Source organism: Diadema antillarum, unplaced genomic scaffold, assembly GCF_040938485.1.
Source record: "Diadema antillarum isolate AM-2024a unplaced genomic scaffold, OU_Dant_1.0 scf00000049, whole genome shotgun sequence".
NCBI lineage: Eukaryota > Metazoa > Echinodermata > Echinoidea > Diadematoida > Diadematidae > Diadema > Diadema antillarum.
In genome coordinates, this window is record NW_027270938.1 from 1,684,042 (window position 1) to 1,700,644 (window position 16,603).

The following is a 16,603-nucleotide window of genomic DNA, read 5'->3' on the forward strand; positions in this document are numbered from 1 at the left end:
TAATGCATTATTGGATTTCCATTACCAATGAATCACCTCAAACTGTCAATTACCACAGATTCTAACAAGACTCATTAAAGCATTTACAACACAATCAAATCTACGCTTTGCCTTTGTGTCAAAATGTGTCCTGTCCCTTTGTATTTGGATAAAAACCTGAGTAAAGTTGCAAGAAAGAGAGTTATGCCATGTTGTAGGTCATACACATGTTACATTATATTGTTATTAATGTGTGCCAATATTAATGGTTATTATCTGACTCTCATGAATGATCCAAAGTTACAGCGCAGTTTTGATTTTTTATCGCTATGTCTGTGACAGACCGCATATATGTTTATATACTATTATATAGATATATAGATATATATATATATGCCTCAGCAAAAACGCCTTTGCTAACTATACAGCTTTGATCATTACATAGCCCACCTGTCTCAAAATTGGCACTTTTTACAAAACATCTTCCTGATGGTCTGTCGGAGCAGCGGCTGGGCTAGAGTGTAGGCGAGAGGATTCAGTGTGCTGTTGCAGTAGGATATCCATCTTCCGGATTCCCGGAGTTGCACCTCAAAGACAAGGCTGGTGAACCAGGCCGGCGCTGCGGAGCGGAGTATGATATTCAGGGTATTCAGGAACCATGTCAAGTAGAAAGCAACGACTAAAAAAGCCAAAGTGCGCAAGGCCTTGCTACAGTCTGAGATCCTCTTCTCGCCCTGACTTTGTGCCGTAGTGATTCCCTCTAAGAGAGGGTCTGGCTGGGGCTTAGGTGTTGATGTTACAGAGTTGCGTTCACAGATGTTCATGGACATTGGGACCCGGTAGCTGTGAGTTACATCAGTAGAACTGAGAACATTACATCTATCCCTTGGGACAGAACATGACAACGTATGCGCGCCATCGGGCGCCAAGCCGAGCACCGAACCAGAATTTTCTTCTGAATACCTTCCTTGCTCTGGAGTGCCACAAACTTCTAGATCTGTAGGGGGAACCTTAGCTTTTTGCCGCCCTGCAATGATTTCTTGACCATATATGGAAGGAATGCTTTGTTTCACTTCATTTGTTTTCACTTTTGTGGAAATCTTGTCCTCAGTCTCCCTGGGAAGGGAAATATGTTGGCTGCCTTTGAAAATTGTTTTTTCCTCTTTACCTGCTTTGATCACGAAAGACACATGATCAACCATTCGGCTACGGCTGGCAGATTTCGCGCGGTAGAAGATTCTGACAGAGAGCAATAAAATCACGGCAAATGGGATAACAGCACGCAGGAATACGATGACGACCATTGATGCAACGTGCTCAGCATAGTTTGGTTGAAAAAACCCTGAAAGCACCACACGCGTATTGGGACTAACCAGGTCCCAGATTGTGCTCAAACCCATCCAAATAGATAAAGGAATCAACCAGGTCAATAGGTTGACAACTATGGCCACCTTCTTGCTTTTCTTCCGGTAGTGAAGGAGTGGGTATATGGTTGCTAGGTAACGATCAAAGCAAATTACCACGGTCCCGAAAACTGAGACTCCAGGGAGAACTTGATTGATGCCAGTGAAAATGTAGCAGAAAGTTTGTCCAAGAATCCAGGTGCGGTCAAACGCGAACATAAGCCCACGAATGGGCATGCATATCAAGCCAACCAACAGATCTGCTATCGTTATGTTAATGATATAGTAGTTATTATACGTCCGTAATTTCTTTTCAGAATAGAACGCTAGAAGGATTCCCATGTTTACTATTACGGTGATCAGAGAAATGGAAAATAAGACACCGCCTTGCCAAGAAATCTCCAGCGTAGCCTTGAGAACTATTTAGTCTGGTAGGAATGGGGGGTCCCCATGCACCCCCCGAACACATTTTTTTAACTTACTTTTTTGTAACCCTTAGGGTGTCTAGTTAATGATTTTTTTTGTTCCCAAGAAAAAATCGTGTCCCATGGGGGTCATTGGCGGCCATCTTGGCAGCCATCTTGGATTTTCAGGGAAAATCATTATCTTCCATAACTTTTGAACTACACAGCATAAAATTATAAATAAAGCATTTCTTCAGGGTAAACGTGACACGAGGAATCGATTGCAATGGTTATTTACGTGATTAAAGCAAGTCTGAAACAAGAAAAGCCTAAGAATATGCAAATTTCGGTGTCATTTTCACCGAAAAATACCTAAATAGTTTAACTTTTGAATTACACAACATACAGGGACAAATAAAACAGTAATTCAGAGTTAATATGGCATGAGGAATCGTTTGAGAGAGTTATTTACATGATTAAAGCAAGTTACATACAAGAAAAGTCCAAACATGCGAGGAAAACCAGTGTCGTTTACTCTAGAAATATTCCCAAGTAGTCTATATACATACATACATGACAATCTCATATCTCCTAAGAGTAAACTAACCTCTTTTTCTTAACAGTCTGGTAGGAATGGGGGGTGGGGGGTCCCATGCACCCTCCTTTTTGTATCCCTTAGGGTGTCTATTTGATTCTTTTTGTCTCCAAGTGAAAATCGTGTCACATGGGGGGGGGGGGGGGTCATTGGCAGCCATCTTGGATTTGCGAGGAAAATCATTAATTTCTATAACTTTTGAAGTTTCCAACATACAAGGACAAATAAATAATTTCTCCAGGGTAAATTTGGCATGAGGAATCGATTGACATTGTTATTTACATTTTCACAATTATGATACATGAAAAATCCAAACATGCGAATAAAAAAACAGTGTTGTTTGCTCTGCCCAAATAGTCCATATACATACATGACAATTATATACCTCATATGATTGACTAACCACTAAAGTCTAGGAATGGGGGATCCTCATGCACCCTAAATTTTTGTATCCCTTCAAGGTGTCTATTAGATGATGATTTTTTTTTTTGTTTCCAAGTAATAATCGTGTCGGGGGGGGGGGGGGAGTCATTGGCGGCCATTTTTTATTTGAGAGGAAAATCAGTAAATCACACATTGAAAGTGTGAGTGTCCGGGCATTGAAAGTGTGAGTGTGAGTGTGAGTGTCCGGGCACTAGCATTGGTATTCTATATTTTTTCCCAACCGGTGTATCTCAAAATAATTACATGTATATTGTTATAGAATAGTATATAATTTACTCATTATTTGTCTAGCGATCCACGTCCGACAAGCTATGCTTTTTAGTGGATCACTATTTTCCATAATCGAATTTATTTTCCGCTCGCCCACGAAGTATTTATACAGTGTTTTCCTAAATATTGTACATGTTATATGTTGTTCTATAATATGTCTCGTATATATATTACATGAATCTTATGCAAACGTTTGAACAATATTTCATCACATGTATACTTTGTACTATGTTTTTTGATTTTCGATGATTGGAAATAAACTATGATTGAATTGATTGAATTGAATTGATAAGGTTGCCTCTGCCAGGTGGGAGCAAGGAGAAATCCACCTTGGATTTGGTCATCAGTTGCTCGCCCTCTCCCACCATCTGTTTCAGCATGATGCTGCGAACGCCATTATGATAGACTTCTCCCGGACCTCGCTATACATTTTAGGCATGTGAATGCTTCCATGTCATCTGTCACCTCTGGCTCCACAGACCACCCATCACCAAGATTTGTGAGGAAAAAACACTCAACTTGGCATATTGTATAGTCATATTCTAATATTTTAGTAGTGTTTATTATGATATAATACTGAGCAACTTATTAGATTTCAGTAAAATACTTCTGAAATCACGAAATCAAACAACTCTCACCTGAATGCTATGTGGTATATGGGGTGGCTTTTGTTGATTCTTTAGGGGTCCAACTTTTCCCAACCCATTAAGGCACTTTAATTGTTACATCTTCCCCGGTAGTCCAGGTATTTTGGTATACAGTATATGAGCTCCCGTTGATTCTATATAAATGCAAGTTAATTGACATTGACAACCTGGCAATACGTGACAGTCCGTTTATCAAGAAAGATACTACATTGTAGAATGGATTAAGCAAGGACCAAGGGGATCAAGGAACTGTGTGTCTGGATCCCTCACCAAAGCTACCTTGTACCTAAGTTTAGCAGCGCACTTGAGGTAAAGCACGACCCTGGTGTCCGTCTTCTTATACTGGTTAGACAGTCACTCATGGATATCGCGCCATTGTCTCTTGGAACATATCATTGTGTAAACAAAAGGAATGTAACAGAAATCACATTCTCTGAAGCTTAAGTGATTCCTGTTACATTCTTTTTGTTCACCTAATTACTCATCCCAGGAGACAATAAGCTCTATCCATGAGCTGCCGTCTAACCAGGAGAAGGACACCAGGGTAGCGCTCTACCTCGAGTATTCCACTATTAAGCTTGGGTACAAAGCAGCTGTGGTAAGGACACCAGACACAGACATTTTCTTGATCTTCTTACGCCATGCTCACTCCGTCACCCTCACTATCCTCCTTTATAAATGGACTGTCGAGCATTGCCAGATTGTGAATGTTGTTGAACTGGCATACTGAATCAAAGGGAGCGGGCTACTGTACCACAATACTTGGACGACATGTGCTTACAGGGGAAGATGTAACAAGTGCCTTCAAGAGTAGGGGCAAAGTCGGACCCCTAAAGAATCTACAAAGCCACCCCATGTACCATACAGCATTCAGGAGAGAGTAGTATGACATTATAATCTCTGCAATATTTTACTGAAATGTGGTAAATTGTTCAATATTACATTATAATGAACACTGCAGAAATCTTACAACATGACTTTGAAATGTGCCAATGTTTTTTCGTCCTCCACTTAAACCTTGGAGATGGGTGGTCTGTAGAGCCAATAAGAGGTGACAGAAGACATTGGAGCATTCACATGCCTAATGTATGACCATAAGAGGTGGAGAAGTCTATTTACAGCAGCATCATCCAAAGCTGTGTGCAGCTGCAGCAGATGATGGGAGAGGGCGAACAAATGACGACAAACTCCAATGTGGATTTTTTCATGCTCATATACACCTTGCAGAGACAACCTTATCCCACACATTAAATGTGTGACCCATCGCCTTGCCATCTTAAAGAGAGCTGACCAACCATTCTTCTGGTGCTCTGTATATGACTCCTTTGATTCTGGACAAGGATGGCAGAAAGTAGCCTTTGTTATGATGGAGCCAGTGTGGTCAAGTGGCCCTATCTTTCCGACTTCCCTCATTGACTTGCTTCAGAAAATTACTGAGGAAATGAAGGAGGATGAAGAAGAGGACCCAGACATTGATTACAATGATCGTTTTGATGATGACTACTGGTATAGAAATTAAAGAAGTGTGAAATGAAAACCTGATATATCGCATAACCGCTTCTGTGGTTTGTACAGTTACACAGGGTGAGCATTCAGAATACTTTTTAAGAAAAGTGAAGTCATATTGTGTTACTTTATATTTTTTCAATATACGTTAATTCCATACTTCATGAAAAGCATATACACATGTCACAAACGTTGAAATATATAGATGATGACTGGCGGCGGAGGGAACATACCCAATGTTCCACCCGAAGGGTTTGAAATGCTATTGAGGGAGGTTATGAGTGCGCTGCGGTCCATCACGTGGAAATGTTTTCCCATGGGAGAACATTACAAGAATGTTCGCCCGTGGGCCAACATAACGAATGTATACTTCCATCACGTGACTGTGTTCAGCCAATCACTAATCGGTATGTGACTAACCCTTTCAAAATATCATTATGTCTTTTGATAATAGCTTGAATATTGCGTCTTATATCAGACAACTTTTAACAGAATTCGAAAGGAAACTTAATTCCAATCAATGTGAACTTGAATTGAATGCATACAGGATGTAAGCACAAAAGCGATTCACATGCAAATATTTCTAAATTAAAGTAGCAGCAATCCACATTGATATACAGTCCCTATTCACAGGCTAGATTTCCGGCTGTCAAATGAAATGTTTCTCTTTTTGTTTTCGGACAATAAACTTTAAACAAATACATTTGAATGAACTGCTTTTTTAACTTGAGAATAAATGAAACCATTTTGGCATCTAAATTTTTGAAATCGGCTCGACATTTTGACACAGTGATTGTTTCCTTGAATATATCCCAACTCAAACTCGTTTTAAATATAAAATGAAACGAAATTGAACGCGCACAAAGAGTATCAAATTTAAGTTCCAGTTTTATCTTTGTCCATTAGTCACTTTTAAGTGTTGTGATCAACATTATTATCATGTGTCACCTCTTTTTAAGGGTATTTGCATATGAATTACCACAGTGCTTACATTCTTATTCTATTTCACCAAGTGAGGGGTGACAATGCTTGAAATTAATTTTCTCTTCAGATTCTATTTAATGTTTTTGATACAAAACAAAAAAGGCCTATTTGGGCAATGATCTAAAGACAGAGTTGTTAGTCACTTTTGTGAGGTATGCAATTTGTCATGTATGTAGCATGAAATATTTTGGCCATTTCCAGAGTAACAGCACTTAATTTTTCAGTTTTGGGACATTTCTTGTGTCAAATTTGCTTTCATTATGTAAATGACAATCTCAATTGATTCCTCATGCTGTGTTTCGTCTGAAGAAATGTTTTATTTGTCCCTGTATGTTGTGTATAGTTCAAAAGTTGAACTATTTGGGTACTTTTCAGTGTAACCGATACAGAATTTATCATATTTGGGACTTTTCTTGTATCAAGCATTTTTTAATCATGTAAATAACCATCTCAGTCGATTTCTCATGTCACATATACCCTGAAAAAATGTTTTATTTTTCCTTGTATGTTGGAAACTTCAAAAGTTATAGAAACTAATGATTTTCCTCGCAAATCCAAGATGGCTGCCAATGACCCCCATGTGACACGATTTTCACTTGGAGACAAAAAAAAAATCAAATAGACACCCTAAGGGATACAAAAATGAGGGTGCACGGGACCCCCCCCCCCCTTTCCTACCAGACTGTTAAGAAAAAGAGGTAAGTTTACTCTTAGGAGGTATGAGATTGTCATGTATGTATGTATATAGACTACTTGGGAATATTTCTAGAGTAAACGACACTGGTTTTCCTCGCATGTTTGGACTTTTCTTGTATGTAACTTGCTTTAATCATGTAAATAACTCTCTCAAACGATTCCTCATGCCGTATTAACTCTGAATTACTGTTTTATTTGTCCCTGTATGTTGTGTAATTCAAAAGTTAAACTATTTGGATAGTTTTCGGTGAAAATGACACCGAAATTTGCATGTTTTTAGGCTTTTCTTGTTTCAGACTTGCTTTAATCATGTAAATAACCATTGCAATCGATTCCTTGTGTCATGTTTACCCTGCAGAAATGCTTTATTTATAATTCTATGCTGTGTAGTTCAAAAGTTATGGAAGATAATGATTTTCCCTGAAAATCCAAGATGGCTGCCAAGATGGCCGCCAATGACCCCCATGGGACACGATTTTTTCTTGGGAACAAAAAAATTCATTAATTAGACACCCTAAGGTTTACAAAAAAGTAAGTTAAAAAAATGTGTTCGGGGGGTGCATGGGGACCCCCCATTCCTACCAGACTAATTCCTCCAGGGGCACTGATATCACCTGAACGGTTATTCATGGTTCCCTCACTGTATGAAATAAGAGTATAGAAATGATCATTATTAATATACCGCACCCAGCTTTACAATCATTTTTAGGGAATTCTTGTGCGTTCGTGCATTTTAGAATGAGAATTATGGCTATGTATAGGTACAGAGTACAAGCGAAAATCGGAAGAGGTCCATGTTCTCCTTGGAAGAAAAATTACTTGTAATCAATAACATGCTTCCAGGCTGTTTTCTAGTTCAGACCTTTTATGATCAACGATATGCGTATTACACCAGTGTACACGTCGCTAGTGAAGTGAATTTTTTAGAAAGGAAACGAGCTCCAGATTGCGTCATGTCACGTTGTTAATCAAATTATACAACCTCATATTTAGCTGCAAAAATATCAAAACGGAATATCAACATTTTGACTTTAAAGCAAAATTGGAGTTGAAGTATGGCTCTTGTAATAAACATCATTTCAAATAAACATCTCGGAAACCAACAGTTACCACGTAACATACTATTTATATATTGATTTAGTTGAGATAACAGAATCGTTAAACATGCAACTCATCTTTATATTGTGGAATGCATTCTTTGATTCTGCGAATTAGAATTAGAACAGAATTGCTCGTCCGAACAATAATCATTTCAACTCATGAGAACAAATTCATCTTACCGAGTTTAGTAAGCCTTAGATCCCTTAGAAGAGCAAAAGCATGAAGCATGGCCGTCAATCGGTGGAATTAAAGGTACCGGTGGCAGGTGCCGCTGAAGTCCAGGAGAGCACTGAAGCACTTTGAGAGCCCGCGATTTACGGGGAAACGTTTCCAACCTCCGGGTATTTGCAGAAATAATTCTGATGATGTAACTTAAATAATTACACTTATACCTCTTCCATCACAATCTCTTTTATAATCCAACCAATAATGAGGCGGGAAAGGGCAGGTTGATCTAACACTCAGAGAAATTATTTTAGTCTTTATCTGACACATTACATTTCCGAAATTATTCTGTGTAAAACGCAGACAATGATGAATAATCATAAACTCTAATACAATACAATTGATATGTATGACCTGTTCCACCAATCAGCATCGTGTATTATTCCCGTATCACTGTCGCTGGTACTTTTATCCAAAAAAGGAGTCTATAAAGGTGCATTTGAGAACATTGACAATGGTATTCACTGATGCTGTTTTTTCCTACACTATTTGAAAAAAAAAAAACTAGATATGATTATATCAACCGCCATTGCCTTCTTTGTACAGTATTCTGTTTTCACTTTCGTTTTCAATCTCCAGTTCAAAGTCTAACAATTCTTATTCAACCGTTGTCTCGCTGCTCCTTGATCTAGTGGCAATTATATTCGCATGGACTCGGGTACATTTTATGCCGCTTGGGTTTTAGCTATTGATGGAACTTCATTAAATGCATAAAAGACATAATAGCCATTCAAGGCAGTAGGGTTTAGTAGGATCTTTAGTATATTTTGTTTTGGGAAAACCTAACTTGATTCTCTTTTTCGTGTAATAAAAGCACATCGTTGATGCACTGTTATTTGTATGGAACATCTGTCGTTTGGAAACTAGAAATTCATTTCGTTCTTTACTACTGTTTTTCAAAATACGAGTCTGATTATCGTAGAACGCGTACCGCAACCAATCATACACATACAGGCAAATCCTCACGTCTATTATCTATTACAAATAATATTTCACGATCTTTTTTTTTTTGTTCAAGGCAGTTTTCGGTTAACACTTGTTTTGGGAATATCGCAGGCACAAAGGAGGTATAGATAATGGTCAAATGAGTCGGTGTGCGTGTGCATAGTCTTAGTGTCTTTGTGTCAGAAGTCCAAATCTTTGCCATGTGATTCTCGAATTATTAGATGAAGCAAAATATTCATGTCAACTGGAAAGCGTATGATCCTTTTACTTGTTAATAACAAAGTAAAAAGAAAGTAGATGCTATACATATATAATAGTACAGCAAGAATCAGAAAAAATTACAATTACGCAGACTACCAGTGAAGAGATTGTTTGATTTTGAATGGGATTATTTTCCATATTCAATTCAATTTTTTAATTCATTTAATTTTAGACTTCTCGTTCATGAATATTACATCAGAAATAATAGTACAAGTTCTTTTACCTTGTCAACAATGTGCAAAAGAAAACAATATACTTGGTAATAACACAGCAATTATAATGATTATATGATAGACAAGGAATTTCAGAGTTTCTTCAGTCATGCAACCTTTGTGATTTCTAACGTAAACGGCTCCAGTAGGATATGCAATAGACAGGTGTGGCATATGTGAAGCTGCATGCATGATGAGTTAATGATGCACAGGTTAATCACGTTACGCTGCCAGGTAGTATAAATTCTACTGCTGCTATTGCTCAGGTTGAATCAGGCTTAAGTCAGATCCAATATTTGTCATTCTAAAACAGCCTCGATTTCAATCTTGAGAAAATTGAAGTTATACCGATGAAATCTCGCAAAATCTTTAAAGGGATCGTACAGTTTTGGTTGAAACCTAATTTCAGGTTTCTAATATTTTTTGGTGAGATGATGAGAAACCTCGTATGAAATATGAAGGAGCATGTAATTTTATGAGGAATTCAACGTTTATTTGATGAAAATTGGTTTTGAAATGGCTGAGATATCCAAAAAAGAGCGATTCTAATAAAGTGTGGGACCCACACTTTATTACGATCGCTTTGTTCTACTTTGTTTTTGGATGTTTCAGTCATTCCAAACCCGATTTTCATCAAATAAACTTTGAATTCCTCTTAAAATGGTATGCTCTGTACAATATCATAAGTTTTTTCTTGGTATCTCGCAAAAAGTTAAAAACCCAACTCTCATATCCACCAATACTGTACTATCCCTTTAACATTTCTGTCCGCCGATATTTGTGATATTCCTGCTCTGTCAAATCGATTAAGTTTGTCTTGGTATGAAAGCATGCGTTCAGAACATATGCAAATCGGCATGCGATCGGTATCCCTTACTGGTTTAGGCTACACAGGACTAAAATTCTTCAAAACTTTCTGTATAGAACTTAACTAGGAAAGCATGTTTATGAGTTGTTGTTTTTTAGTCACACTTACAGTTATGATTATTGTTCGCTAATTGAACTGCCTCACTCTCACCTAAAAGGAATACTGGTATACAGCATTCAGCATCACTATAAACATGCAAAGGTAATTGAGCACATAACTTCTACCCCTTATAGTCTCCAGTGGTAGCCGAAAAGGGTTTGTATTAAGCATAAGGTTTACATACGAACTATACTTGTCTTCAAATCATGGAAATGCCCCTGTCTTTCTCAGTGAACTCATTAAGCCATATAATCCCGGTTATAATCTACGTTCAAAGTTAAGAACTTGCTCTGTGATATAATTGGTGAAACATTTGGTGATTGGGATTTGTCAAAATGACACCAGCGTCAGCACCATCACCTGACTTCTTCCTTGCACATCACATAAATCAATATAGATTTTAATAAATTCAAATCTGTGTTCAAAAATATTCGTTTGAAAAAAAGTTGTGATTATGTCAGTGATATATAAAAATTGAAACTTTTGCATGTTGTTTATTTCATATACGCGGATAGCAACTATAATGGCTTTGCGAGCAAACTGAATACAAAATATGTGGCACACTTACATTGGGCTCCTTAGCAAAAAAAAAAAACAACAACAACAACAGCTTCCGCAGCTTTCCCAGGGTTTTGTCAGAGCGCGGGGAAGGGGAGTTCCATTGAAACCTGACCCTACTTGACCCGACTTCTGTGATTAATCACTATTTCTGAAATCAAAGACATCGAGATTTTCTATACATCAATATGCTGTTCATTTTCTATTTAGTGCATAAATCTCTTCAAAGACTCTCTAAGTTTCATCGTGATAATGCTTTCTGTGAAGACAACTGTATACCTTTAAGTGGAATCAAACTCACACTCGCTTTCCTGTTGTGAAATTTTCGAACAAACAATGTGTTTCGTGTTTCATTTTATTTTCCCTTTGAGCCATTGTACACGTACACATACCAGAACCTTAATCGTTACGTTCATGTCATGCATGTCTTCATTCCAATCATCGTATTTCAAAAGTACCACAATTCATAAACAGTATAGTATAGAACATAGGCATGTACTGTAACTCTTGAAATAATAAAACTAAGCAACATCAAAATTAATGTTTCTACTCAGTCTCAAGCCAGAAGAAGACATTTTTTAATCTTACAATCCTGTTCCCTACGGTTCTTACCAAATCAAATTTTAATCAGTTTATATATTGTCTACAAAATTAAACATAATAAATATATGACCCCGAAAATCTATTATGAAGAGGTTAGGCATTTACTGTACTATTTTACGAAAAGAAACACTGATTACTTATGCCTCTGCACACGATTTGCCAATTCCATATGAATAAATGCCCCCCCCCCCCGTTTCTTAATTAGGAGCGAGCTATTAATACATGCCAGTATTAAATGTTCTTAAGAGTAATATTTTCTGCTGAATAGATATAAATATCAGCTCAGGAAATGCGATTACGATGTATATTTCCTTTCATCCGTTACGATCGGAAATCGGAAATGTTAAATAGACAGACAAATTGTTTTATGATTTGTAATAAAAACCAGAGTTGCCGACGGGCTACGCAATTTCAAACCTTTAATCACCCACTTCCTATTCAAGAAATCATGTGTGCTTTCTTATTCTTTTAAATATTCCAATGTGACCATCTACAGTTTAAAAATAATCAAGTGTACTTCGCTTCTATTGAAACTTACACTTTGCCCCTTTAACAAAAGGCATGGGAATACATTAGAAAACAAAGGAAGCTGAATTGAAATAGTTCTTCGACGAGCTGTTTCAATCTATATTTCAAAGATCTCGCAAAGAGAGAGAGAGAGAGAGAGAGTGAGATAGGAAAAAACTTTACCAAGCAAGTCTTGAAGAGTAAAAAAAGACATTTACAATTTACCGTTGACACAAATTGAGTAGGTCACCTCATGCAAGATTTATAAACTCCTTTGAAAATATTGCCCAAAGTAATATCAGTTGCACGGCAAATTGTAAAAATATGTGTAGACTATCCATCTGGGAATATTTACTGACTCTCTTGTCACTACAGTAACTGTCATGACTGTTGTAAGATTTCTTAGGTTTACTTGCTGAACTGCGGTTATTTCTTACCTGAATGAGTTTGAAAAGAAATTTGTTTGTGAGGGTTTATGAATCAGCATGAACATGCTTACAACCGAGTTTGTATGTCCTTTGAAGTGTAACGTTCTTTGTCAAACACGTTGACATGCTGTTTCGAGCTTTTTTTTTCATCAGGCGTCCGCAACCAAATTAAGCAACTCCTCAAAACATATCTGTTTAATTCTTGATTGTGAATAAAATATGATTGTTATAATTTGAGTTGTTTTGTTCACATACTGCATATTTAGTACATGTTTGGTTTTCCTTATGTTCAGAGATCAATTTCGTTATGTATAAAGCATTTTGTTTGTTTTTGTTATCGTATTTGATTAATGTATGGTTGTATTATATACTGTTCATGCTGGTTATGTAACAGCGCCATGAGCATCATTTCTGATGGACTTAAGCGCATTATAAAAGGCCACTATCATCATTATTACTATCAAAAATTAAAATCATGTTAGCATTACGATTCCAATGTAAAATCAGCCCACTAGAGTTACCTGAATCCTTACTTCAAACAAGATAGTGTAAATACTTCAAAACTACGCTTTGCCTTTCTACTATCAAAATGTGCCCAGTCCCGTTGTACTTGGCTAAAAACAAAAGTACACTTGCAACACAGTAAAGTCTGCCATGCTGTAATAATACAGAAAATTAGCGTTAAGAATGTGATATATGTATGAACTAAAACATGTCAGACTTTATTTCTTGCAAAATGTGGAAAGTAATTTTTATAGCCAAATACAACAATTTACTGGACAAGGATTGTGTTGTAATGGTTTCAATGAACATTTTGTCAAATCGTTCGTTATCTATGTGCATTGTGTTTATATCAATCATTTTTCTAGCTATCAATGAAAAGCTTTGACATTCAAAAAGTAGAATCACAGAGAATAGATGCGAAATTACAGATGTGTATTATTTGACATCCACGAAATAATCACAATTTACCTCGTAGTACTTCTTTCTGCTGTTGTTGTTTATGGCAAACCGCATAAGACTATTTGCTATCTTGCCACAGCAAACATCTTAGCTCCCTGTACACCTTCGATTGTTACAAAGCCGATCTCTCTCGAAATTAATTATCTTTACAAAACATCTTCCTAATTGTTTGCCTTAATAGCGGCTGGGCTAGAGTGTAGGCGAGAGGATTCAGTGTGCTGTTGCAGTAGGATAGCCATCTTCCCGACTCCCGGATTTGCACCGCAGAAGGAAGGCTGGTGGACCATTCCGGCGCTGCGGTGCGGAGTATGATATTAAGGGTATTCAGGAACCATGTCAAGTAGAAAGTGACGACTAAAAAAGCCAAAGTGCGCAAAGCCTTGCTACCGTCTGAGATCCTCTTCTCGCCCTGACTTTTCGCTGCGGTGATTCCCTCTAATAGAGGATATGGGCGAGTCTTACGAGCCCTTACAGAGCCACAAGTGTCTTCATCAGTGAGGGCAACTTCATCTTTTTGTCGTCGTGCAATGATTTCTTGGCCATATATGGAAGAAATGTTCTGTTTCACTTCATTTGTTTTCACTTCTGTTGAAATCTTGTCCTCAGTCTCCCTGGGACGGGAAATATGATGGCTGCCTTTGAAAACTGTTTTTTCCTCCTTACCTGCTTTGATTACGAAGGACACATGATCAACCATTCGGCTACGGCTGGCAGATTTCGCCCGGTAGAAGATTCGAGCAGAGAGCAGTAGAATCACAGGAAATGGGATACCAGCTCTTAGGACTATGATAACGAGCACCGACGCAACATGTTCAGCATAGTTTGGATTACAAAACCCTGAAGACGCCACACGCGTATTGGGACTAACAAGGTCCCAAATCGTACACAAACTCATCCAAATAGATAAAGGAATCAACCAGGTCAATACGTTGACAACTATAGCCACCTTCTTGCTCTTCTTCCGGTAGTGAAGGAGTGGGTATGCGGTTGCTAGGTAACGATCAAAGCAAATGATCACGGTCCCGAAAACTGAGACTCCAGGGAGAACTTGATTGATGCCAGTGAAAATGTAGCAGAACGTTTGTCCAAGAATCCAGGTGCGATCAAAAGCGAACATAAGCCCACGAATGGGCATGCATATCAAGCCAACCAACAGATCTGCTATCGTTATGTTCATGATGTAGTAATTGTTGTATGTCCGTAACCTCTTTTCACAGTAGAAAGCTTGTAGGATCACCAAGTTTACTATTACGGTGATCAGAGAAATGGAAAATAAGACACCTGCTTGCCAAGAAATCTCCAGCGTTGCCTTGAGAACTATTCCTCCAGGGGCACTGATATCACCTGAACGGTTATTCATGGTTCCCTCACTGTATGAAATGAGATAATAGAAATTAATGATCTTTATTGATATTCCATATCCAGCTTAACGATCATTCCTATGGAATTCTTGTACGTTCATGTATTCTACAATGACACTTTTATGGCACTGTAGGTACAGAGTACAAATGCCTGTATATCATATCAAGGAAATATCTCGGACACCAATAACCGTCATTGAACGTTGCATATTATTATTTAATCTGATATCACAGAAGAATATGTAATTCATCTTCACATTATGGAATGCATAATTTTGCGAATTAAAATTAAAACAGAATCGCTCATCTCAACGATAATTATTTCAACTCGTGGTAAAGTCAATCTTACCGAGTTTTGTGAATCTTTGAAGACCTTAGACGAGCAAAATCATGAAGCATGGCCGTAAACCTTAGAATTAAAGGTATCAGGGGTCGCTGAAGTCCAGGAACGCACAGAAGCACTTTGACAGCTTGCCATGTATGGGGAAATGCATTTAAATCCACCTTCCAGGTAATTGCAGCAACAGTTCTGATGATATAACTCAAATAATTATATTCATACCTCTTCCATAACAATACATAATCCAACCAATAGCGACTGAGTGAGGAGGGAAAGGGCAGGTTGATTTTAATATTCAGAAAACTGATGTTAATCTTTGTCTGGCCTATTGCATTTCAAAATTCATTCTCTCAAAAGCGACACCTCTGATGGATACTCATACTATCATCCATAAAAGGGGTCTCTATAGGTCCTTTTAGGAACATTGTTAATAGTATTCATTGATGCTGTCGTTTCCACACACTTTTCGCGAAAAAAATTCTTCTTGTTACTCTGTTTTTTCACCTTCGCTGTCAATCTCCTTTTCAAGGCCTTACAATTCTTTTCAGCCCTCTCTTACTACTCCGTGATGTAGTGACACTTACTTATATTCTCATGGACTCCGGCAAATTCTGTGTGACTTCTCGCTATTGATGTTATTTAATGAAACGTAAGAAAGACACAGTATAGGTTTTTCCGCCCAATTTCATCAGATTTGCACTCGATTTAACGATGCAGGCATTCAAGTTCGAGTGAATTTGAATGATCACTGAGATCGACATTCAAAAATGTACCTAGCTCATTCAATTTAATTTCATCAGCATGCGATTTCATGAGTTTCTCACACAAGGGTGTAATAAAGGCATTCAAATTAAAAATGCAAGCGCAACGCATTCGAATTCGCATCAGCATCGCCGTGGAGAGCGTTAAGGATTTCAAATTCATTACAATGCAAACAATTGCAGAGTTTGTGAAGTCTTCTCCGCTGTTGCTTTTATTCTTTGTAGTTACGCAGCTGTTTGAATATGCAAATCTAATATACATTGAAATGTGATCTTTGACTCGTACTAGCTAATAACTCGTCATAACCCCACTTTCAGACACATGCATATACATTTTATTCATACGCGATTTTAGCCGCTGCTACATTACAGAGTATGCATGATCATATCGAATGCGGACAGAATTAGTGTATGAAGCATAATCTTGACAACCAGCGAAACTG

The 16,603-nt window shown here is 37.7% G+C and overlaps 1 protein-coding gene across 1 annotated transcript; it reads right to left on the minus strand.

The window, feature by feature from the left end:
- Positions 1 to 434: 434 nt before the first annotated feature.
- Positions 435 to 15,058, minus strand: LOC139715445 (muscarinic acetylcholine receptor M4-like). The gene is made up of 2 exons (XM_071627018.1): positions 13,872 to 15,058; positions 435 to 822 (listed from the first exon to the last, which is right to left on the minus strand). Exons 1-2 carry the CDS (start codon positions 15,056 to 15,058, stop codon positions 435 to 437), a joined length of 1,575 nt encoding a protein of 524 aa, XP_071483119.1.
- Positions 15,059 to 16,603: the final 1,545 nt, after the last annotated feature.

Bases quoted from the DNA above. Each gene is read 5' to 3' on its own strand.
- LOC139715445 (XM_071627018.1), bottom strand. From the start codon at position 15,058: ATGAATAACCGTTCAGGTGATATCAGTGCCCCTGGAGGAATAGTTCTC. The intron at 823-13,871 runs GCAAACAATTAG...TGTAACTCACAG, and splicing joins CTAGCCCAGCCGCTATTAAG to CTACCGGGTCCCAATGTCCA.